At 44.4% G+C, this 26252-nt stretch overlaps 2 protein-coding genes across 4 annotated transcripts in view; both read left to right on the top strand.

Moving 5' to 3' along the window:
• The window catches only part of kif15 (kinesin family member 15), an 81045-nt gene extending 77828 nt beyond the window's left edge, over positions 1-3217 (top strand). For all 3 annotated transcript variants that reach the window (XM_068054417.1, XM_068054415.1, XM_068054418.1), the window contains one exon: positions 968-3217. In XM_068054417.1, coding sequence (XP_067910518.1) covers positions 968-1096 — 129 coding nt within the window. In that variant the 3' untranslated portion in view covers positions 1097-3217. The remainder of the gene's footprint in view (positions 1-967) is intronic.
• A 7468-nt stretch (positions 3218-10685) lies between these two features.
• On the top strand, positions 10686-19767 carry tmem42a (transmembrane protein 42a). Its single transcript, XM_068054414.1, has 3 exons — positions 10686-10866; positions 12113-12256; positions 17400-19767. Exons 1-3 carry the CDS (start codon positions 10717-10719, stop codon positions 17541-17543), a joined length of 438 nt encoding a protein of 145 aa, XP_067910515.1. The 5' UTR covers positions 10686-10716; the 3' UTR covers positions 17544-19767.
• Positions 19768-26252: the final 6485 nt, after the last annotated feature.

Genomic DNA, 26252 nt, shown 5'->3' with positions numbered 1-26252 from the left:
GAGTTAGGGCTGACCTACTTGGTAATCTGAAACCAGAAAGCCAAAAATATCTAGAGTAAATGAAATCTTTAAAATAATGTAACAGTCTGTCCCTTCCCCGTGAGTAATCCCTTGCACCATGGTGTTGCTCTTGACTACTCTCCTTTGCAGTTCTGTCTTTGTCCCTACCATAGGTGTTTGGAACATACGAATTAGGAGCAGAAGTATTGGTTAATTCCAAACTCGGATTCCATCCCCCCCGCCACAACCTCCAATACTGGATCCTGCGACCTCCTCCTCACATTACAGATGATCACCCATTTCCTCTCCTCAACTTCGCTATTCCTCTGAGATAAGCAAGTTGTGGAACGTGTTTTCCAGAAACCTTTCCTGTAGCTAGTTTGAGCAACACAACTTTATTGATAAAAGCAAAATACTGTGGATGCTGGAAATCTGAAATTAAAAACAGAAACTGTTGGAAACACTCAGATCTGGCAGCATCTGTGGAGAGAAAAACATAATTAACGTTTCAGGTCTGTGACTTTTCATCAGAACTCTGAGGAAAGGTCATAGTTTTGAAATGTTAACTCTTTCTACAGATGCTGTCAGACCTACTGAGTGTTTCTAGTGTTTTCTGTTTTTCATAAATTTGTTAACACTCATGCATGGTGTAGTTTTTCTAGGTACTTTGCAGATCCAGGAAATTCCACATCATGCTTGTCACACACATCATTAACTTCTCCAACCTGCCTTTTCTATGTTCTAGTGGATTTAATAAATTAGAACTAATTCTCACCGGCCTGATTTTATGCTTTCAGATCCACCTTGTCTCAGGACCAAACTCTTGTTTAGGTTAAACTAGCTCCCATACTGGGTCAGCAAAAATGTGCACTCTCAGAATCTCCCTCAGCGGCCACTTGCAGCTCAAGATGCATGTTCCATGGTTGTAGCATATTACGTTGTTAATTCGCTTTTGTTTTGTTTTTAGGAAGTGAACTTGCTGAAGTTGGAGAACGTAAAACTGAAAGAACTCAAGAAGCTTGACCCAAATAAGTCTGCTTTGCTCGATACATCAGGCTGTGTGCTGAGGGAACAAGATGAAAATGTGCAGCAATAATGTGTATAGTGGTTTTGCTATTTTGAGTTCTAGTACACTGTACCAAACTTATTCTGTCCTTTTTTTAAATCTGTTGACAGCAATCTGATTTGAAGCATATCAGGTCCTTAAGAAAAGCTGATAGTGTTGAAATTGATTACATAATTATTGCTGTAATCCTTATATTTGTGCACAATAACCCTCCAGTGATGTTTTTTAAAACTTTAACTTCAATTTCAAGTGCTAAAATATCCCTGAAGCCTATACCTTGTGGTATGCTTGTCTCCATATCCAATCAACAGTTCACAGGCTGTCATTTTTTCCACTACTAGATTATTGACCTGAGCTATCCTTTAATTAGCATTGGTATCAGAAAAGTATTGTGGCTTTATTTTTATATATCTTGTCAGTAACTTTTTTGTTGGTTGGGATGGGAGATTTTAAATTTGAATGGTAGATTTCTACCAACTTAAAGTACTGCAGTATCTTGCAGTTGTCTCTCTGCAGCACACAATCAAATTAAAATACCCCAAGCAGATGCTCAAAACTTTTGTGAGCCTCCATCGTCCTATTTCAGTGATAATTTTCAGACTGCTGCAGTGCTCCAACTTGGAATACTGAATTCTCAGCACTACTCCTGACTTTAGCATTGTGCAAATAAAATCTTTTACTGGCCTTGTCCTTTTATTGGATTTCATCCCCCCCCCCCCGCCCCCTTGAAAATGATGACGACAGGGTACAATTATGAAAACTAGCAGCCCTCCAGTACCCTGCCCAAGTGGCCTGGATGGGTGTCTGATATCTGCTCATTGAGGGCACACATGAGGAATTTCAGTACAGGTTTCCAGATGGCAGTCAGGAGTAGAAAGTCTTTCCCTGTGTGCCGCCACCCCCCCCCCCCCCCCCCCCATCACCCCGTGATCTCCCCAACCCCAAGGATTTAAGGCCAATTATAACACCCTACTGCAAGCTTGGTTGAGACCGACTAACTATAAACTAGGGAATCAGAATAGTACAATACCACACGTTGTTATTCCTGAGAGAGAGAGAATGTGTGTATGTTTTTTATTAGATAAATATGTTGGTTTATCGGTTTGTCACAATGTGGGGTTGTTATCGGGCTGTCATGCTGGGAAATGACAGACAAAAGCCTCCTACCTCTTGTATAGAAACAAACTAGCAATTGTGTGAACTAGCTTCTCAGTACCTCTCAACTGATCCATTATTCACCTCCATCTGAGAAATAGAAATGATTAAAAGGTTTGAGTGTAGCATGCTCTTTATTCCTTACAATGTGAAACTGAAAGCAATTGTAGATTTACATGGTGCAGCACTTAGTAGGATATGGATGCATATCCCAATTGTCCACACCCTGAGTTTCCTATCTTGGTCATACTATCTGTGAGAGCAGTGCCAAATAGAGACCAAGCACTTTCCATCAGGCAGAGGGGGAAGCATCAGTGTGATTCATATTTGCCCCCTTCTCATGTTTCTCAGTAGCTGAAACAAGAACTGAGCACATTATCAGTGAAAACTTAAAGGCAGGACTAATAAGAGTATTGTGTTTAGATGTCTGAAAAGGAGAAAAGTGCATATTTCAATGTACTGCTGATGGATTATGGCTGCTCTTCATGAAATAAAAGCATATTGATTTTTTTAATGAACTTCTGAAATCAAACTTCCTCTATTTTCTAAGGAATAATGATGAGTCTGGCTGTACTGTGTCTTTGCACCTACAAGGCAGATGTGCAAGTCCTGGCCAGGCAAGCAAATTTGGGAAAGGATTAAAGTCATCTCTGGCTCAGATATTTTGCTTTCAAATACTTGAGACTGTGCTATCAATGGTACAAGACTTGGGGAATAATTTGTTGCTGGTGTAAGATGTTGCAGATTTTAAACAACCTCAATGGACATTGAAAGGGATTCTGCTCCTTGGAAGGCTTGTTGATGGAGTCAAAAATGAAGCAGTGCAGGCGGTCTAAGTTCAGCATTTTATCGTTAAGTTACATGTTGCAAATAAAATGGCAGCTCAAATTGTAAATGATGAGCCTTTTTTAAAGTTATCTTGCCTTGTCTCTAGTGTCCAACTGAGATTGTTTGTATACAATATTAATTTTGCTGCAAGTATCAATTTCTAATAAATGTTGCAAAACCTAAAAAATGTTTGATTTGTTTCACCAATTTGATTTTGATTAGTAAGATTGGACAATTTTTGCCTTGAATGTGTTTGTGTTATTAAGTATATAATAATTGATCATTTACAGTGGAAACTTGTGCCAACCAAAATCAACAGTGTTGCAAGCTGCTTAAAATTGCAGCCTTTTAGAACTGCTCCAGTACAATTACTCAAAAAGGTTAAGTCAGACCACACAAAGAAAAGCTGATGATGGGGATTGAATTTTAATAAGTACAGAATGAGATTTCCCATAATTGTATTTGACTTATTGGCAGGAGCAATTTCTACTCCCAATATCTTTTCTCCATCCACCCACAGCCTCAACCACTTGGCAGCCTCGCATGCAATAGCCAGTGTGAAGCAAGGAACTGAAAATGAATATCTCATTTTGCAATTATGCCCAAATCAAAATTACGGGTTTTATCTTGGGAAGATAGAAACACGGCTTTGCTATTCAGTCCATCAAGCCTGATAATTCAATAATGGTTGATCTATGCCTTGATACCATTAACTAAAAAAATGTATTGAGATTTTCAACTGACCCAGCATCTACAACCTTTTAGGGGAGATTTCCACTACTCTTTGATAAAGTACATTCTAATTTCACTCCTAAATAACCTTTTCTTTTGGGCCTCCTTATCTCGAGAGACAATGGATACGCGCCTGGAGGTGGTCAGTGGAGTGACCTCTCCATGGCGCATGCCTGGGCAAATTTATGGAGGTTGAGAGTGGCCCAGTCGTCAAAACCCCCCTCTCGGCCTTTCTGGTGGGGTCCAAAGGAGTGCAGGACACGACGTTTGGCACCAGTATGGCTGCAGGAACTGCCGGAAACATGCCAAAGGTGACACATGACCGCCTACGGGGTTCCGCTCCGGATTTTCTGTTAGGGTTTACTCCCTTAGCCTTGGTCTCTCCCGAGACGCCCACAAGGCAGTGGGGTTGTATGACTGCATAGTTTCACAAAAATGTTCGTTATACTGCCCAAGACAGCAATAAAAGGCACTATACATGAATAATCCATCTCAAATAAAGCAAATACCTGCAGATCTTTCTAACTCAAGACCTCAATTTCCCCTGCAGTGTCTGGTAGAAACAAGTCACTATTTTGAATAAAATTGCTGGTCTGAATCTGGGGTCGGAATGAACAGTCTGTGAATAAACATGGTTCTCAAGTTCAAATCCAGTGAATACAAGGAAAAAGGAGTTTAGTTTCCTGTGGAGTGCACAATTACACTGTCAGTACAACATACTCCATGATCCCATATCAACAAAGGTGCAAATGGCTGGGATGGAGGGTGGAAAAACTAGCATACTGTCAAGGTTCAATACCTCACAGAAAATGATCACAACAAAAATGCCTCTCTTACATAGCAAGGTCAGCCTGGAGTGGGAGCCTCGACAGATTTGAAAGCGAATGGAGATTTTTTTTATTATTATTTCATGGGGTGTGAGCATCGCTGGCAAGGCCAGTATTTAATGCCCATCCCTAATTGCCCTTCAGAAGCTGTCTTCTTGAACTACTGCAGTCCTTGGGGTGTAGGTATACCCACAGTGCTGTTAGGAAGGGAGTTCCAGGATTTTGACCCAGCGACAGTGAAGGAACGGCGATAGAGTTCCAAGTCAGGATGGTGTGTGGCTTGGTGGGGAACTTGCAGGAGGTGGTGTTACCATGCATTTGCTGCCCTTGTCCTTCTAGGTGGTAGAGGTCGCAGGTTTGGAAGGTGTTGTCGATGGAGTCTTGGTGTGTTGCTGCAGTGCATCTTGTGGATGGTACACACTGCTGCCACTGTGCATCGGTGGTGGAGGGAGTGAATGTTTGTGAATGGGGTGCCAATCAAGTGGGCTGCTTTGTCCTGGATGGTGTCGAGCTTCTTGAGTGTTGTTGGAGCTGCATCCATCCAGGCAAGTGGAGAGTATTAGTTTAGTTTAGAGATACAGCACTGAAACAGGCCCTTCGGCCCACCGAGTCTGTGCCGACCATCAACCACCCATTTATACTAATTCTACACTAATTCCATATTCCTACCACATCCCCACCTGTCCCTATATTTCCCTGCCACCTACCTATACTAGGGGCAATTGCTAATGGCCAATTTACCTATCAACCTGCAAGTCTTTTGGCATGTGGGAGGAAACCGGAGCAGCCGGAGGAAACCCACGCAGACACAGGGAAAACTTGCAAACTCCACACAGGCAGTACCCAGAATTGAACCCGGGTCGCTGGAGCTGTGAGGCTGCGGTGCTAACCACTGCGCCGCCTATTCCATCACACTCCTGACTTGTGCCTTATAGATGGTGGACAGGCTTTGGGGAGTCAGGGGGTGAGTTACTCGCTACAGAATTCCCAGCCTCTGACCTGCTCCTACAGCCACAGCATTTGTGTGGCTGGTCCAGTTGAGTTTCTGGTCAATGGTGACACCCAGGATGTTGATGGCGCAAAGTGGGACAGGTGAAGTGGGCTCATCGTCATCTCAATGGGGGGCACAGTTTCAAAATAAAGGGTCTCCCTTTTAAGAAGGAGATAAGAAGGAATTTCTTCTCTCAGAGGGTTGTTAATCTTTGGAATTCTCTACCCCAGAGAGCGATGGAGGCTGGGTCATTGAATATATTCAAGGCTGAGTTAGACAGATACTCGATCTACAAGGGTGTCAAGGGTTATGAGGGAGGAGACAGCAAAGCGGAATTGAGGCCATGATCAGATCAGCCATGATCTTATTGAATGGTACAGCAGGCTCAAGGGGCCAAATGGCCAACTGCTGCTCCTATTTCTTATGTTCTCCAACACCATTCACACTGGATGAGGGGTTGGGGAGGCGGCGGGGGTGGGGGGTGCGGCAGGGCGCATAGTTGGGGAGAGGTTTAAAATCCAGGCCCATAGTTACAATATTGATTGGGTTTTTAAGAGAACTCTGCATCAAATCTGCATCTGAACAGGGACGGGGACACTAGATGGAAAGAATTTTCAGCATCGTCATCCTTCACCATGATTAGCGCTGAAAAATAAAGCAGCGTCAATTAAATAAAATATGAGAGGTGAGACAAAAACATCTCTTGCAGACACACAACCAACATTCACAATGACTCACACAGGGGTGCCTCATTCCTCTATTCAGCATCATCTCCGTTCCCACAGATTGAACCAACATCAGCGGCTGGGAAAGTAGTTTATCGGAAAAGGCGAGTCTTTAATAAATCTAAAAATACTCACACCTGGCCAATATATCAATAGCAATAGAATTTCAGGCCACTTAACAATTAGGGCTATTTTGCTCCATATCCCTAGTTATGAAGTTCATAGAAAACAGATACAGGGTGTGCCACATACAGAGCTCGTGGCACAGGAGCACCTTTGCCTCAAATGGGGAAACTGCCTTGCTCAATTCTTGATAAGCTTGGCAGTGCCAGTTTTGAATAGTTTTTAAAAATATTTATCTGGTTTTATTTGTGATCTGGGAAATAGGGGGCGAGATTTTCAAATGCCCATGGGGACGAGGTCCAGTGTGGGTGCGCTTTGGAAATGGTGCTCCGGGATGGTGTGTCAGTCTTCCGGAGCATCCGGAAAATGCTGCAATTTTCAAATGAGGGCGGGAGGAGCTGGCAACCCACTCGCCTCCAATTAACTGCCCATTAAAAGCTCATTGAAGAGCTTATTGATGGGCTGGAGAGGGCCAGAAGGACATTTTCAAATCGGCAAACGGGAAGAGCACACGGTCTGGGACACGTTGCTGCACATCTGTCAGGAGCACTGCAGGGAACCTTAATGTGATGTTGCTGCTGCACTAAAGTGGTCAGAGAAAAGGGTTATTCAAACTGAGGTGCTCGGGAGGTGGCACAAAGTTGCCATCGCTTGAGCAGAGCTGGCCAAGTGCCTTGTGATTAACCATTTGGCCACTTGTATGCACCATGAGGCTGCTGGCCCTCTGCTCTCTTGTCTGCTCCAATTTGCAAGGCAATGGCAAGCCCAGTTATGGCTGCCATCTGCCTTTGAGCATTGCACTCCAGAGCCAGTTCCGGCCTCCAGACAGCACCTGGCATCACCAATTGGGCGCCGAGCTGACCGCCAGCCCAATTAGGGGCTTTGCATGTTAAAGTAGCGCATTGTGGAGTCAGGACCCTGTAAAGATCCATGCGTCAGGTTCCTGACCCCGGACTGAAAATCCAGCCCAGCATCACGCAACCTGCCACTGGATTTAATGGTGTATATACTAGAAGTCAGCTCGTAACTCCGGTCTTGTGGAATTCAAACTGGAAACCTGCACCAATGTAAAAACACAGATGGTTTAGCAACTCTCCTATCCAGTTCAATTTTTTGCACAGTGGTTTAAATCAGAGAGTTGCAGATCGATACTGATCAGTGCTCCCTAGGTCTCTGCTTTTGTGGTTAAAAAAAAAACCCCATCCTATAATACCAACAGACAAACAGGACACTCAGTCACACAGACCAGGGCACATAAACAGACGGACAGACACACACCTGCCTCTTCCTTTTAGGATTTTCAGATAACTAATGAATGACTGATTGCCTCGAATGTTATTAACACTGAAGGTAAAACCCTGAAGGAAGCTATCAAATCTCCACTAAACACTGCCACTAAAATTGATTCAGAAATTCTGCCTGCTGCCGTCTGCACAGCCTTTGAAGTAACTGCGGGAGTACAGTATACACCTGCAAAGCGAGACTTCTCAAAGATCAACACCTGTCCATTTGATCATGCTTTTGATCAATTTGAAAGCACCAGCATCCTTAGCCTTATATATGAGGTATTGTAATCTGCTAATTCAGTATCAATGCTGTACTCCCTCCCTTTTATTATGCTGGAAATTGCATGTGCACAGTTCTGAGCTCTGCAAGACTTAAGGCATGTTTATTTCAGCCAAATAGCGAGTGTTCTGTCACCAGCTCACCAATGCTGCTGTCCCTTGCACCCTCTGTAAACAAGAACTCAACCAAAACTTTGTTGCCTGTATCCAAACTTGCAGCAAGTCCTGTTCACCCATCAGCCCATCACCCCTGTATTGGTTAACCTGCACTGGCTCCTGGTGCAGCAATGCCTTGCTTTTAAAACCCTCATCCTTGTTTTCAAATCCCTCTGTGGTCTCATCTGTCCCGAACCTCCTGTAGCCCTACCTCCAAGATCACTGCACTCCTCCAAGTCCAGTCTCAACTGCATCCTCCATTTTCTTCACTTTTTTTTCCAAAAATATACTTTATTCATAAAAATATGCAAAAAAATACACTACAAAATAGTTCAAACTTGACATTCCAGAAAGTGCAATAGAGATCAGATTCCTTCGATACAGAAAGTGAGTTGCCACACAACTCTTGCCATTCCATTTTATATGCAATGTTACATTTGCATTACATAGCAAAAACATTTTTGGTGCATACAGCCCGAGGGTTTTTACACAGGTTCCAGCCCCTCGCTATACTATGGCGGGAGGGACATACACTGTGGTCTTTCCCCATTGAGCCTTTGCGGTGGCTGCCCCAAGCTTTAGTGCGTCCCTCAGCACATAGTCCTGGACCTTGGAATGTTCCAGTCTGCAACACTCGATCATGGACAACTCTTTGCACTGGAAGACCAGCAGGTTTCCAGCAGACCAAGAGCGTCTTTCACTGAGTTGATGGTCCTCCAGCAGCAGTTGATGTTTATTTCGGTGTGCATCCCTGGGAACAGCCCGGACAGCACAGACTCCTGTGTTACTGTGCCGCTTGGGATGAACCTCGACAAAAACCACTGCCTCTCTTTCCAGGCCTGCTTTGCAAAGGCATGTTCCAGAAGGAGGTGGATGACGGTCACTTCCCCCCACAGCCACCTCGAGGGCAGCGTGCGGAGGTGGTGAGACCTTGGGATGCAGGAATGATCTGATGGGGAGGGCCCTTTTCTCCACCAGCCAAGCTACGTCTTGATGCTTGTTTGAAAGTTCTGGCAATGAGGCATTCTGCCAAATGACTTTGACTGTCTGGTCGGGGAACCATCCTACAGGATCCATCATCTCCTTTCCCGCAGGACCTTGAGGACATTGCGTGCAGATCACTGCCTGATGGACTTGTGGTCAAAGCTGTTTTTCTGCAGAAACTTTTCCAAGTGGTACGGTACAGTCCAACTGGATGGACCATTTTGTGGCAATGTGACCAGACCCATCCTTCACAACACTGGGGACAGATAGAACCTCTTCTTCACTCCAAACTGATGGCCCCTTCAATTGCCTAGGCTCCAAAGTCTGGAATTCCCTTCACCAAACCTCTCCACCTCTTCCCCTTTTTATATTCACTAGTTCTGATTTTATACCCCCTTGTTCTGGATTCCCTATTTACCTGACCAAAGGCCTTGATTAGATCACCTCTAAACTTAAGGAATACAAACTTATTTTATGCAAACTGTCCTTATAATTTAATGCTTTAAGACTTGTAGAGAACCTTGGATCTCATTTGAAGTAGTGTGAACAGATCTGGTCCACAGAGACACTGGAGAAGATACAAAAAAATTCATAGGTGGAAACTGTCAGAATTCTAACAGAATGCAGAATATATCAGGAAATATTCAACAGGCTTGGGCCTCTTTTCTCTGAAAGACTGACAAGAGACTGGACAGGCTTTCAAGATTATGAAAGGGCTTAATAGGGGAGATGTAGAGAAAATATCTCCACTTGTGTGCAAAACCAGAACTAGGGCCTATTAATATAAGATGGTCGCCAATTAAACTAAGGGAGTTCAGGAAGATTTTCTTTACCCAGAATGTGGAACTCACTACCACGGGAAGTAGTTGAGGCAAATAGCATAGATGCATTCAAGGGAAGCTAGATAAATATGTGAGGGAGAAAGGAATAGAATATATTGATAAGATTAGATGAAGAGTGGGAGGAGGCTTGTGTGGAGCATAAACATTGGCAGGGACCTGTTGGGCAGAATATTTACAACACAGAAACACTTTGTAACATCATTAAATTTTAAAAATCAAGGGAACTTTGTGTATTGGACACATTCTGCGCCAAAGGAACTCTTGGGGATTTTTTTGGCTTGGTAGTTCTCTTAACTGGCAATTGGGCCATGACCAACCCAAAGTTGGGTGCAGCTCTCTGCAGCACCTACCCCCAAGCTAGGTGTGGCTGCCCAATGCAAACTTCAGACTGGGTGCAGTGACACCCATCAATTAATGCTGAACCACTTCACCTTGCTGGACATTTTGATATTTGTTCCCAGGTTGTTGGCCAGACTGCTCACAACCACTCGGACAGATGGATAGCTGAGTGAGGTACCTCAAAAATCAGCCACATTATTGATTTAACAGTCAAACTAGGCAGTGGGTGAGCTATTGGATATTCCGTCATTGCTAATGGCGCTGGCCAATCCTGACAGGAGCAGCCATTGGCGGCCCGCCCCTTTCCGGGAAGTGACGTTGTTACGGGCGGTTGGTGACGCGGTGAGGGGGAGGGGTGGTTGGAATTTGAATTTGAATTTGCGATGCCGGCGGTTGGCGAGCGGAGCTCCGGGCCCGGGCTGGTCATGGCCCTTGGTGCCGGCTCTCTCGGGGCTCTGGCCTCCGCCGCTGCCAAACTCTCCCTGGGAGCCGATAACATACTGGGGGCGGTGACCCGGGGGGAGACCGAGTGGGTAAGAGAGAGACTGGGGGAGGAAGGAGGGGTTATGGAGGGTGAGGGATAATGGAGCAGGGGATGGGGGAATGAAAAAAGGACAAGAGGGGAAATGTCATTGAGGGGTCATGGATGGGGGAGGGGTAATGGGGAGAATGCAAGGGGTAAGGAATAATGGAGAAGGGGGTACTGGGGAGGGGTGGGGTAGCAGGTCGAGAAGTAATGGGAGGTGTCATGGATGGGTGAGGGGTGCAGGGGAGGGTGCATGAGGTTGGGAGGGGTGTCAGGAATAATAGAGAGGAGAATGGCTACTGGAGAGGGGTGAGGTGGAGGATGGGGTAATGGGAGAGGTGGGGAAGGAAGGAAGGAAGTTAGGGGGTGGTGGTGCAATGGAGGAAGCTCTTTACTAGACAGACCAGGGCAGCCTTGCTCATTGAACAAATTTAATGCATCCCACTACTATGCCAAGGGTCTGAACTTGGTGATATCATCTCAAGGCGAGGAGTCCAATACGACAAGTACACTAACAACACCACCACCATCATCTCCACTGCTTGTGTTTTCAGACAAACTTGTCTGTCATCCAGCCATGGTTGAACCACAATTTCCTGCAGTTAAACATTGGGAAGACCAAAGCCATTGCCTTTGGCCCCTGTCACTTTGTACTCCATTAGTCGCCAGTCAGGGTAACATTGTTGACATGGGTGTCCCTTGGTTGGGTGGAATTAATAATGCTTGCTGCTCCAGTGACTCCTGCTGGAAGTACTGGGCTGTAGGCAAAGGTCAAATCAGGATTGGGTTTTGGTTGCGTCAATGGCACAGCACGCTATTGACAATACTGTTGCCATTGGTCGTGCACAATTTGTATAACTCCATGCCAGAAACATGTATAGTATAAAAAGAATATTTGCTATCTGTTAAAAATGACTTGTGAGCAAAGCCTACACTGTTCACTTACACCTGTGATGCTTGAGAATTATTTAGTTGCCTGAGGAGTGGGGGGAACTTTCCATTTGATGGTTCACTAGGCGATCCATTGTATCGACTGCACTGTGGGAAGTGAAATGCACACATCCTTGAAAGTGCATTAATTGTAGTTGCCATGCGCACTCAACAGGTTGACTATAATTTAAGCCATGATAACTACCATGTGTGCCTCACTGCTAGGTGGGCATGGTTTTTATTTATGTAATTGTTAAATTTAAGGTGTATTGAATGATGAGTCCTAATCTTTGTGTAACTTCTAAGATTTTACTATATTGCAGCTGCATATACTACTTCGGCTAGGCTGTGGTGGACTGGTATTCCTCTTTAATGCTTTGATGTGGACATTTTTTGCAAAAGCACTGCGATATTCTTCTTCAGCACGAGCATCTGTGACCACCATTGCTTCCAATTTTCTCTCATCAGTAAGTATAGTTGGCTACTTCATTACAGCATGTTACGTTTTTGTGCATTGTTGTATTTACCTTTATAGAGAAGTTGCCTAAATGGCAAAAAGTAATTAAAACAAATTAGAGCTGTAGCTGAATACTGTACATACAATCTCTCCAAGATACTCCGATCCATTCAGGAAACCCATACAAAACAGTGCCAGTATGCATTTACGCACATTTAGCAGAGGTGCAAAGTGATTTCACATTAACACTAAACTTGTGAAATGTAAAATTGGTGTTGGGGCCCAAACCAAGGCCTTGGGTCTCCAATTTTCCCTGGTGTTAGACAAGGGCGGTGCAGTGGTTAGCACCGCAGCCTCACAGCTCCAGCGACCCGGGTTCAATTTTGGGTACTGCCTGTGTGGAGTTTGCAAGTTCTCCCTGTGTCTGCGTGGGTTTCCTCCGGGTGCTCCGGTTTCCTCCCACATGCCAAAGACTTGCAGGTTGATAGGTTAATTGGCCATTATAAATTGCCCCTAGTATAGGTAGGTGGTAGGGAAATACATAGGGACAGGTGGGGATGTGGTAGGAATATGGGATTACTGTAGGATTAGTATAAATGAGTGGTTGATGGGTGATACGTTGTCCAGGCCTCGCTACCATACAGCAAGGTACTGAGGACACAGGCTTGATACACTCGGACTTTTGTGTTCCGTGTCAGTGCGCCATTTTCCCACACTCTCTTGGCCAGTCTGGACATAGCAGTGGAAGCCTTTCCCATGCGCTTGTTGATTTCTGCATCTAGAGACAGGTTACTGGTGATAGTTGAGCCTAAGTAGGTGAACTCTTGAACCACTTCCAGAGTGTGGTCGCCAATATTGATGGATTGAGTATTTCTGACGTCCTGTCCCATGATGTTCGTTTTCTTGAGGCTGATGGTTAGGCCAAATTCATTGCAGGCAGCCGCAAACCTGTCGATGAGACTCTGCAGGCACTCTTCAGCGTGAGACGTTAAAGCAAGATCGTCAGCAAAGAGGAGTTCCCTGATGAGGACTTTCTGTACTTTGGACTTCGCTCTTAGACGGGCAAGGTTGAATAACCTACCCCCTGATCTTGTGTGGAGGAAAATTCCTTCTTCAGAGGACTTGAGCGCATGTGAAAGCAGCAGGGAGAAGAAAATCCCAAAAAGTGTGGGTGCGAGAACACAGCCCTGTTTCACGCCACTCAGGATAGGAAAGGGCTCTGATGAGGAGCCACAATGTTGAATTGTGCCTTTCATATTGTCATGGAATGAGGTGATGATACTTAGTAGCTTTGGTGAACATCCAATCTTTTCTAGTAGTCTGAAGAGACCACGTCTGCTGACGAGGTCAAAGGCTTTGGTGAGATCAATGAAAGCAATGTAGAGGGGCATCTGTTGTTTTCGGCATTTCTCCTGTATCTGACGAAGGGAGAACAGCATGTCAACGGTCGATCTCTCTGCACGAAAGCCACACTGCCTCAGGGTAGACGCGCTCGGCCAGCTTCTGGAGCCTGTTTAGAGCGATTCGAGCAAAGACTTTCCCCACTATGCTGAGCAGGGAGATTCCACGGTAGTTGTTGCAGTCACCGTGGTCACCTTTGTTTTTATAGAGGGTGATGATATTGGCATCGCGCATGTCCTGGGGTACTGCTCCCTCGTCCCAGCACAGGCATAGCAGTTCATGTAGTGCTGAGAGTATAGCAGGCTTGGCACTCTTGATTATTTCAGGGGTAATGCTGTCCTTCCCCGGGGCTTTTCTGCTGGCTAGAGAATCAATGGCTTCACTGAGTTCCGATTTGGTTGGCTGTATGTCCAGCTCATCCATGACTGGTAGAGGCTGGGCTGCATTGAGGGCAGTCTCAGTGACAACATTCTCCCTGGAGTACAGTTCTAGGTGGTGCTCAACCCAGCCGTCCATTTGTTTGCGTTGGTCAGTGATTATGTCCCCTGATTTAGATTTGAGGGGGACGATCTTCTTGATGGTTGGCCCAAGAGCTCTCTTCATGCCATCATACATTCCTCTGATGTTTCCGGTGTCTGAGGCCAGCTGAATATGACTGCATAGGTGTTGCCAGTAGTCATTTGCGCAGCGCCTGGCTGTTCTTTGTGCAGTGCTTCTGGCTGCTTTAAGTGCTGCGGATGTTAACCCGCTGGGGGCTTTCTTGTAGTTCAACAGTGCAATGCGCTTAGCGGCTATGACAGGTTCCAGTTCTTCATTATGAGATTGAAATCAGTCTGCATTTCTCTTCGCACTTTTGCCGTAGGTGGTCAAAGCTGACTCATAGATGGAGTCTCTGATGTGGGCCCACTTGGTCTCAGCATCCCCTGTGGGAGTGTTTTGAAGGGCTGTTACAAGTGAATTTAGAAATTTTTGTAACAGCTGTGGGTGAGAAATTCTGCTCGTGTTGATGCGCGGGTGGCCCTTCTGCTTGGAATGATGCAACTTCTTTGGTCTGAGTCTAACCTTGCTGCACACCAGGGAGTGGTCGGTGTCGCAGTCCGCACTGTGGAAGCTGCGTGTGATTTGAACATTGTTTAAGGTGGCTTGTCTTGTGACAATGAGGTCTAGCTGGTGCCAACGACGCGATCTTGGGTGCCTCCATGAAACCTGGTGACAGGGTTTAGTGTGAAAGAACGAGTTGGTGATGCAGAAGTTATCACTACATGTGTATTCCTGTTTTTATTTTATTGCCAGTCATTTTGTTTGTTAAGCTTTCGCTTGTGTTATGCAATTTGCCTAGATGGGACACTAGGGTAGCTAGTTTATTCCCAGTCCTGTGGTAACATTGCTCACACAAACCACTAGTGAGAATAGCACTTTTTAATTTTCCCTCAATCTGGATGGACAGGCAGAAATTGACAACACTCTAATGTGCCGATGATAGGAATCAAAGTTGTGCAACCTACCGCATTTTAAGACATTTTGTGTCTTTGAAAGCTGTTAGCTCATTTGGTATGCTGCATTATACTGTACTCTCACATGTTTGTGAAAAAGTAGTGAGAATTAAGCCCATGCTTGTTGGCTGTGCCTACTGCAGAGTGAACTCTCCTGCAATCCTTAGCCAAGCACATCTGCAAGAAAATGACTTCCTTCATTGTAACAAAGTCAATCCTTCCCACAACAAATGTGGGTGAAATGTTGGCATATATGCCAGTCAGAGTGGGTAATATATGGGCTCTGCCTGGAAGTCAAGATGTCTGAAGCTCTATCCTGGCAGCCCAGTCAACACAAACACCCTCCCAGTGTCCGAGAAAGGGCTGTAATCCTAACCTACAGCTAGACAAGCTCTTGATAACCACCCCCCAAAAATCAAACCCCAGGGACTCATCAGTCTTGACCCCCACACAATGTATGCACAGCCATACAGGCAACCTTAAATGTGCCAATGTGTCGTCCTGTTACAAAACTACATAGTAACTTTACAGAATAAATGTATTTACAGAATCGTTACAGTGCAGAAAGAGGCCATTCGGCCCATCGTGTCCGCACTGGCTCTCTGAAAGAGCAATTCCCTCCGTTCCATTGCCCCCGCTTTCTCCCTGTAACAATACACATTCTTCCTTTTCATATAACTGTCTAATTCCCATTTGAATGCTTTAATCGAACCTGCCTACACCATGTTCTCAGGTAGCTCATTCCAGACCTTAACCACTCGCTGCGTGAAAAAGTTTTACCTCATGTCACTTTTGCTTCTCTTACTAAATGCTTTAAATCTGTGTCCTCTTGTTCTCGAACCTTTCATGAGAGGGAACAATTTCTCTCAATCTACTCTGTCCATACCCCTCATGATTTTGAATACCTCTATCAAATCACCTCTCAGCCTTCTCTAAGGAAAACAGTCCTAACTTCTCCAATCTATCTTCATAACTGAAATTTCTCATTCCTGGAATTATTCTTGTGAATCTTTTCTGTACTATCACCAATGCCCTTACGTCTTTCCTCAAGTGCGCCACCCAGAATTGGACGCAATACTCCAGCTGAGGCCAAACTAGTGTCTTGTACAAGTTCGACATAACTTCCTTGCTGTTGTACTCTATGCCCCTATTAATAAAGCCCAGGATACTGTGTATACTTTATTAACTGCTCTCTCAACCTGTCCTGCCACCTTCAATGACTTATGCATATATACACCCAGGTCCCTCTGCTCCTGTACCCCCTTTAGAATTGTACCCTTTATTCTATATTGTCCCTCCATGTTCTTCCTACCAAAGTGAATCACTTCACATTTCTCTGCATTGAACTTCATCTGCCACCTGTCTGCCCATTCCACCAACTTGTCTATGTCCTTTTGAAGTTCTACACTATCCTCACAGTTCACAATGCTTCCAATTTTCATATCATCTGCAAACTTTGAAATTGTGCCCTGTCCACCAAAGTCTAAGTTATTAATATACATCAGGAAAAGCAAGGGTCCCAACACTGATCCCTGGGGAACTCCACTACAAACCTTCCTCCAGCCCGAAAAACATCCAGTAACCACCACTCTTTGTTTCCTGTCACTCAGCCAATTCGTAACCATGTTGCTACTGTCTCTTTTATTTCATGAGTCACAAGTTTGTTGTGTGGCACTGTATCAAACACCTTTTGAAAGTCCATGTGCAGCCCATCAACAGCATTGCCAACTATATTTAATCTTTTAACAATTTTTTAAAAATTCAATGAGAAATATTTAGATACAAAAATGTTTAGCAAATTTGGGCCAGAAAATAAGCTTTCAACTAAGTTGCTAATTGCTCTGAGTTTAGGAGTATAAGTCAGTTCTGGAATCTAATTTAAGCGTGGTTGCACTTCTGAATTTCTTCAGTGTTCCAGGGAAATTTGATTGAAGAAATAAATTCAAGCACCTCTCTCTCATACTCCAATCTGATCTCCATTTCAGTTCTCCAAATGTAGTCATGCAAGGGTTCCTATGCATGAATTTTGCAAACTATCTACAAGAAATACAGAGCCTTCATTGATGTCTTTAAATTTTATACTATAAAGTTTACGCAGTTTTAATGTTGCAGAGTGTTTTCCCCTTCACTCATCCTTTCAAGTAGCATCCTAGACAACCATTCATGTGAACAGTGACAATCTTGGTTATTTCCACTTGCACAAGGCCTAGTCTGTTTTTCCAATATCAAAATAGACTATTAATGGTTTCTTTATTTTAGGCTTTTCTTGGAAAATTGCTGTTCGGAGAAGTTCATGAGCTGTTGTGGTGGATTGGGATCACAGTGACTTTATGCGGATTGCTGCTGCTCCACACAGTTAAAGAAATGACGGACCAAAACGATGCTTACAAAAAAGAGGAATAAACTATATATTTGAGGATTCTTGAAATCACTGCTAGTAAGGGGGCAACAGGAAATAAATGGACTGAAACTGTTGAAAGCATGATGAATATCTCAGTACTAGTTTTCCCTATGGTCTTGTCGCTATGGTCACCTGACATCTTTTGCGGAAACAAGGTAGGGACTTCCCTCCACTTGGTAATCGAGGAATGTACAGTTCGAATGAGACAGACAGGACTGTCCTAAATTTTCCAATCAGTGGAAGAGCCTCCGTAAGAATGCGTACAGAATAGGAAAAGACCATCAGTGCATCAAGCCTCCTGCTTCCACTGTCCATGGGCATCTACTTGATCCATTTAATTCCCTGGATAAATTCTGCAGAATTTTTTCTTGATCCCCAAAAGTTAGAGAAAAACACTGGGATATCCATCCATCTCCACACTCAACCCTGGGAGTTACCCTCTACAGATGACATTTTATTGACTACAGCTGTACAGGGACCACTGAGTTCCAGAATATCCAGTTAGTCCTCCCACTAACTATACATACATATGATCATTAGACCCATTCCTAACCAAACTTTTGAGTTCTTTTTTTGAAGCAGCTAAAATTTAGGTTACCTGATGTGTCAGGGTTGTTCTGTCTCATAAAGGACAAAAGCAAAGTCCAAATAGAAGTTTGCTGTTCATGCAACTCTGACAAATCATCAATTCAGCAACTTTTCGACCTAATAATATGACTATAAGAAAATCAAAGTAAGGACTACAAGTAGAGATTTACACCTGGAATTCCCAATGGGTCTCAACTGCTTTTCTGCTGTAACTTTAGTGATTGATGGAAACCCTGCAGAACATCGTCAATGGACGTTTAAGCAGTTTCTCCAGGAGTTCTGTCAATCCTACAGTAGGAAATTAGAGAAGTCCTGACATTCGGAGAAGTAGGTTAAATGTAAATCGCTACCAAATTTGAAGATTTTAGTTCCATGTGAAGGAAGAATGCTTCTGATTTTGATTAATTTCCATAACTTGTGGTGAGCTGGTTTCTGTACACACAAACCATATTCATTCCATGTTTGCATTTTCCTGTAAAAAGTTTATGTTGGGGAAAATAGAAAGTCAAATTAATCAAATTAAACCAAGGAAATCTTCAAAAGCACAAATGAAAAGTGCATACACCACCACTGTATGTCTTTATGGTAGGTGACCATGTGGACTTGCATGTATTGACATCATTAACATTAATTTGTTCAGTGGAGCAAGATGAGATCATCTGTTAATCCTGCTTTAGGAAATTGGGTTTTCAGTAGTGTTTTACAAATGTAGGGCTTCATTTAGTAAATTGGTTCCCCAGAAAACACATCTATGTGCCAAGTTATGTACATCACAATTTAACAATGCTTGAGCAATGGTTACTCATTACTCCCCAATAGTGATGAGGCTTGGAGGTATTAATGTATGGAAATAACAGCAAAGCTGAAATGCAAGTTAAAAATCTGACTGAATAGGTTTAATGGACAACATTTTGAAAGTGATGTTTATAAGTTATAAATCATCAAAAGTTGACTAATTGTTTGGTAGTAGAGAACTTGTGCCTTGCTGAAAATGGAGATATTTTGTCGAAGCTTTTCATCTTGCACTCATCAGGACAATTTGCCAGCATACCAATATAAGGGAAAGCAACAAATTTGTACTGTAGGAGAAGAGAGTGCTGATTGGTGCCTCCCGCAACTCCAGTCAGGTTTCTTGCCCGCTGCAGTATAGAAATGGCCCTAACCAAAATCGCAAACAATATCCTCCAGTGGTACACGCCCACCCCCACCCCACACCAACTTTCCCTTTCTTCATCAGTGGCCATGCTTTCAGTTCTGAAATTCCCTTGTTAAACCCCTCCATCTCTCTACTTCTGTCTCTCCTTTTAAAGTCCTCCTTAAAAGCCAGCAAAGGTTGTCTAGTATACATGCTTCCCTCTGGTTGTGAACATATGCAAATAAAAGTGGAGTCAAAACACACAGTAACAAGTTTTTAAGCAAAAAGCTTCTTGTGCAGATGTTTGCCAGACTCCAAAGATTAGAGTACAGGAGGGTAATTAAAAGTTACTTTAAGTCAAACATGAAAACACAATGTAGGGAACTGTTGCTTTTTTTTTATTACTTTGTATTATTTATTTAAAAACTGATTGACAATGAGTCTGATTGTAACTGTGTGTTTACTGCTGTCTGTGAATTAAAGCAGCCTGAATTTGTATTTGACCGCATCTTACAGTGTTTGCTTAGTCACCTTCAATAGGATTGGAGAGTTGCACAGATAAAAGATACGACAACTACTTCAGGCCACAAAACTGTATTATACCATTGTATAATTAGATAATGCAGCATGGACAAACCCCTAAACTTAAGTCTTCTTAGGAGAGTAACTATCTGTACCTGAGATAATATCTAGGGTAGAACCTAGAACCTGTAACGTGCTATACTGATGTATTTGGAGTCATCATACAGTAATATTGCTAGCATAGTATTTACTGCACATAAACTGGCCACTCGGCCCAACAGGTCCACATCGGTGCTTGTGTTGCACACGAGCCAATTCCTCACCCTTCTTCACCTAACCCCACAAACCTATCTCTATTCTTTTCTCCATCATGTGTTGATGATGATGTTGATTATGGGATAAATATTGGCCAAGACACTGGGATCACTCTCCTGCTCTTCTTCGAAAGAGTGCCATGGGATCTTGTACGTCCATCTGAGTGGGCAAGTGTTATCTCAAGGGCAATTAGGGATGAGCAATAAATGCTGGCATAGCCAGTGACGCCCACTTCCCATGAATGAATAAAAAAAACCTCCTCCAAAAGAGCCGATACAGTAATATACAAATCGGAGGAAGTCAGACTCAAAGTGCATCACCTTCTGGTCAGACAATGGGGTAAATATTTGTCGTCTTCACCTGGGCAGTAATCAGGTGGAGTGGATCACTTGCCTGTTACAGAGTATGCCTGATTTTCATTCCAATGAAGATCAAGAGATCTGCTCCATCAGATTACACCTATGCAGTGATGTCAAGAATTTACTTTCATATCTTGAACACTGTGTCCAGAGAAATGCAGGAGACATTCAAGGCCAGGAGCCCGTTCAGAGAACATTGGCCAAGCCTAACCCAGCGTTCGAAGTTTTAAGTTTGAGGGAAGGCTGGAGAAACGTGTTCTTTTTGGCTTCAAAACAAAGCGACTAAAACATGACTGTACACAGTTATATAAGATAGTAAAAGATCCCACGGCACTACAAAGAAACACAAGGAGATTCTCAGTGTCTTGACCAACTTTTATCCCTCAATCAACATCGGTAAAACACATTCCTTGGTCATAACGGCACTCCTGCTGGTGGGAGCTTACTGTGCACAAATTGCCTCATTTCCTACATTACAACATTGACTGCACTTCAAAGATACTTAACTGGCTATAAAACATTGTAGGATATCCTGAGGTTGTGAAATGTGTTGTATATAAATGTGTCTTTTTAAATGATATGGGAAGGATAGATCCAGAAAAGTACTTCAACCTAAATAAGACAGCATAACAAGAAGACATGGTTCCAAGCTAGTAAAGTGAAAAATTTAGGGCCAATGTCTGGAAGTACTTCTTGCAAAAAGAGTGATCAACATGTGAAAACCCTGGAATTATTTAAGAAATGTGGAGACGTAAGATGTTTCTGAATGGATGAAGTAAGGTGTACTGAATGATTGAATTCAGACTGATAGGGTGAGTATTTGATGTCTATTAAGGATCCCAAGTGAAATAAATCTCAGTTAAGCTCCTACTGTCCCTGAGGCCACAACACAATGCTGCCCATAATTTAGCACCAATTGCTCTGAATCCATCTGGCTCATCCTGACAAATGCTGCAGGAAACCAAATTACCATGCTGGTTAATGAGGAAGTGCTGTTCTGACACTAAAGTTGAAGTACAATGTGATGAGAAGACCATGTTCCATTAGACCAATCTTATACCTGACATGGAGATCTTTCTGAGAGAGCTCCTTCCCCTTACAATTACCCCTTTTACCTTTTTTTGCACCTGAACAGTCAAAAGAACAGTTAGGATGCTGTTGACTTTGTGCTCTGTCGCTGCTGTTTGTTCGTCTAGAGGTCCTAATGTAACTCCTACTCATTTCACTTCATTGGCTGTAAAGCACTTTGGGATGGCCTGCAGTCGTTAAAGTCACTACTTAAATGCAATTTCTTTCTTCTTTACACTTTACTCATTCTCCTGATAATTACATCCTGTGGTCCTATTATTCTCTCTGCTGGTCTGCCCCATGCCCTGCTGTTCAGACCCTTCCTCTGTTCTGTGATGTATTATATGATGTATAATAAATTGAAATTTATTTGAGAATGATTTGGCCATTTCCCAACATAGCAGATGCATAATTTTCTTCATTTCAGCAGTTTTCCATAGCAATGAATGAAATCCGCTCCCTAAAGGATGCTGGTTGGGCTGTTTCTAATACAGGAGAGGTGCACCTTTGTGTAGCGAGTAGTAAGGAGTCCTGTGGTCTCCTCCAGTGAGTATCTCTGATGGGTGCCGTAACTCAGGAAGCATTGAAGCAGGTTGCATTCTATAAGAAAGAAAAACTGTGACTGCTGAAAATGAAAATAAATCTAGGCACACTTATTAGGTCATAAACATGTGTAAAGAGAAAACACATGCTCTGATGATTCAGGTGTCTGATGAAGGGTACAGACTGGAAATATTTAAAACCTGTACTTTATCTTTACAGGTGATTGGCTGGCTGTGTATTTCCAGGGTTTTTATCCCTGATTCTTTTCTTTCAGTCTCAGAATATCAGATTACAGAAGGAGTTCCTTCTGCATCTCATGGAAACAGGTCAAATACAGTCAAACATGTGATCTACTGATTCTCATACCTCCATCCACTTTTTCTTGCTCCTATGAAGCACCTTAAGGCATTTTACTACAGTAAAGGCACTATATAAATGCATTATTGTCACCTCAATGTTATCCAGGCTGGCACCGGCTAATTCATTATCAGACAAGTTGCGAATGGAGCTAAGCAATGTACAATTGTCAGTGTACAGCCCCAGACACGGTGTTTGATGCAGTAACGGTCATTGATGAAGCAGCTGACAATGGTTGGGCCAAGGGCCCTTCTCTGTAGGAACTCCTGCAGTGATGGCCCAGGGCTGCAAGCGACTTTTAGTACAGGTACCTGTGACAAAGACAAGAGGCCATATCTAGCAGCACCTCTAACTCCTGTTGACCTAACATGGAGTGGCATTAGCTTGAGGGACTGGCTTTATTACAGTGTGAGCTGTTGTTTAGCAGCTGAATTTTGCTCTTCCTCCTGCCCCGAATCCAACCATTTGTATTGGTGCAGGATTAGTCTTTCTGCCACTGTGTTGTCATGGAAGAAACAGAGTTCACCTTAGCACAATATTGTGTTTATTCATTCTCAAGATGTAGGCAGCAGTGAAAAAGTCAGCATTTATCACCCATCCCTAGTTAGCATGAGGAGGTGATAGTGGGCCTTCTTCTTGAACTGTTAGTTACAGTTTTGATACACTGAGTGGCTTCCTAGGTCTCTTCAGAGGCTAAGAATCAACCATGTTGATGTGGGACTGGAGTCACATGTAGGCCAGACTAGATAAGGACATTAGTGAATCATATGGGTTTTTACAACTGCTTCATGGTCACCTTTACTCATCCCAATTTGTATTTAAACTGAATTAAAATTCTCAAACTGCCAATGGTTGGATTTGAACTCCCATCCTCTGGATCATTAATCCAAGCCTCCAGGTTACTAGTCCAATAACAAAATCGCTCCACTGCTGTATCCCTCAATTTATTAGCTTTGAAGAACTTATAATTTGTACATTCACTATGTAACATTACAGACTACTGACACTGAAAATATCATTTCCATAAATGTTAATGCTGTTTTATTTTTAAACATTCCCCCCAAAGTTATTCATGTACCAGTTCAAATTCCTGTCATATCTACTCTATAGCCACAAACACAAGGGAGAAATCCAGGGTGACTGGTGACCTCTGATTTCCAATCCCATACCTTTCCTTCCTCTGCAGAAGTATCTGATCACCACCTGGGACTGGTCTTTAATCAACCATAGCAAATTAGATCTTTGAATTTTAATTACACAAGGGTGTAGCCCTACACATATCTTGTGCCAAGTCAGGCCCTTTGTGGGGAATATGCTTTAATGTATTCACTAACAATAACCTTTGCTTTGTACTACTGCATAAAATAATATATTTGCATCACTGCAGCCAAATTTGTGAGCAGTCTCAAGTGTTAGCTACAACATAAAGACTGGAGCCAAAGAAACCATGGAGGAATCCACATTTCACTATAGGTGAAATTCCAGCCTATATATGGGGATGCAGTCCAGAGTGTCTGCAGCCACGGCATGCGGTAAGTCCATTGAGGTGAAGAAGGAGCTGCGGGACCCGAGAGAAGTCCTGTGAAAAGGTGCCCCGAACACCCAAAACATCCACGAACGGCCCCCCCGGCCGCAACTTCAAAGCGCCCGCGGGAGATGGCTCGGAGAGCATCTGCAGCGCACTGTCGGCAATGCTGCATGCCTTTATTTAAACCACTGCAAAAAAAAACCCTTAGCAAATGTAATCACCTCTAAGTCTGCCAAATGATGCTTCACCTCCCGAAGGACGTGGATGAGCTTTCCGGACGTCGATGGTGGGCACTGAGGAAATGGCTTATTACCTGCACCAGATTCCACCCCCCCTCCCCCCCCCCTTCCACCCCCCCCCACCCCCGTCCCCTTCCCTGCTCCACCCTCTCAGCTCACCCCCTCACAACCCCGTCCCAGCCCGCCCCCCCCTCGCACCATCTTCACCCCGCACCCCCTTCCCCTGCACCCCCCCCCCACCCCCTCCCTCTACCCCTCCCCCTTGCATCCCCTCCTCCCACCGGCACCATCCTACACCTGTGTAGGGGCCCCAACAACCCCACTGCCTTGTGGGCGTCTCGGGAGAGACCAAGGCTAAGGGAGTAAACCCTAACAGAAAATCCGGAGCGGAACCCCGTAGGCGGTCATGTGTCACCTTTGGCATGTTTCCGGCAGTTCCTGCAGCCATACTGGTGCCAAACGTCGTGTCCTGCACTCCTTTGGACCCCACCAGAAAGGCCGAGAGGGGGGTTTTGACGACTGGGCAACTCTCAACCTCCATAAATTTGCCCAGGCATGCGCCATGGAGAGGTCACTCCATAGTTGCCTCACAGCGACTGAAACAACACGGAAGGCAGCAGTTACGGGTTATAAGTCCAGATAAATTGGCGTAGAAACTGGGCGCCACGGGTTGCCTTTGTCGGTGGGAGAGGTCATTGCACCTCACTGGACAGCTACCGCCCGCCTCAAACCGGGCAGCCCCCGGTCAATAAGGTTCTGTCCCGCCACAGTCTGCCTGCTTCAATGGGTGCTTGGAGCTCAGGGTCATTGCCCGAAAGGTGGACTGATACACCGCACCAAACAACATGAAAAAAGGAAAGAAGGTACCAGCCCTTCGCTTTGCAAGCTGGAACGTCAGAACTATGTGTCCTGGCCTGTCGGAAGACCTTACACAAATCAACGATTCTCGGAAGACCGCCATCATTAACAACGAGCTCAGTAGACTCAATGTGGACATTGCAGCACTTCAGGAGACTCGCCTCCCCGCGAGTGGCTCTCTAGCAGAGCAAGACTACACCTTCTTCTGGCAGGGCAGGGATCCTGAAGAACCAAGACAGCATGGAGTGGGCTTCGCCATCAGAAACTCCTTGCTCAGCATGATAGAGCCTCCCTCAAATGGCTCGGAACGCATACTGTCCATCCGACTGCTCACCACCTCTGGTCCAGTACACCTACTCAGCATCTATGCTCCAACACTCTGTTCCGCACCTGAAGCTAAAGACCAGTTCTATGAACAACTCCATAACATCATTAGCAGCATCCCCAACACCGAACACCTATTCCTGCTGGGGGACTTTAATGCCAGGGTTGGGGCCGACCATGACTCATGGCCCTCCTGCCTTGGGCGCTATGGCGTTGGAAGGATGAATGAGAACGGGCAGAGACTGCTTGAGTTGTGTACCTATCATAACCTCTGCATCACCAACTCGTTCTTTCACACTAAACCCTGTCACCAGGTTTCATGGAGGCACCCAAGATCACGTCGTTGGCACCAGCTAGACCTCATTGTCACAAGGCGAGCCGCCTTAAACAGTGTTCAAATCACACGCAGCTTCCACAGTGCGGACTGCGACACCGACCACTCCCTGGTGTGCAGCAAGGTTAGACTCAGACCAAAGAAGTTGCATCATTCCAAGCAGAAGGGCCACCCGCGCATCAACACGAGCAGAATTTCTCACCCACAGCTGTTACAAAAATTTCTAAATTCACTTGTAACAGCCCTTCAAAACACTCCCACAGGGGATGCTGAGACCAAGTGGGCCCACATCAGAGACGCCATCTATGAGTCAGCTTTGACCACCTACGGCAAAAGTGCGAAGAGAAATGCAGACTGGTTTCAATCTCATAATGAAGAGCTGGAACCTGTCATAGCCGCTAAGCGCATTGCACTTTTGAACTACAAGAAAGCCCCCAGCGATTTAACATCCGCAGCACTTAAAGCAGCCAGAAGTACTGCACAAAGAACAGCTAGGCGTTGCGCAAACGACTACTGGCAACACCTATGCAGTCATATTCAG

Source organism: Heterodontus francisci, chromosome 2, assembly GCF_036365525.1.
Source record: "Heterodontus francisci isolate sHetFra1 chromosome 2, sHetFra1.hap1, whole genome shotgun sequence".
Taxonomy (NCBI): domain Eukaryota; kingdom Metazoa; phylum Chordata; class Chondrichthyes; order Heterodontiformes; family Heterodontidae; genus Heterodontus; species Heterodontus francisci.
The sequence above is the reverse complement of the archived record's forward strand: the minus strand, read 5'-3'. Positions and strand labels throughout refer to the sequence as shown.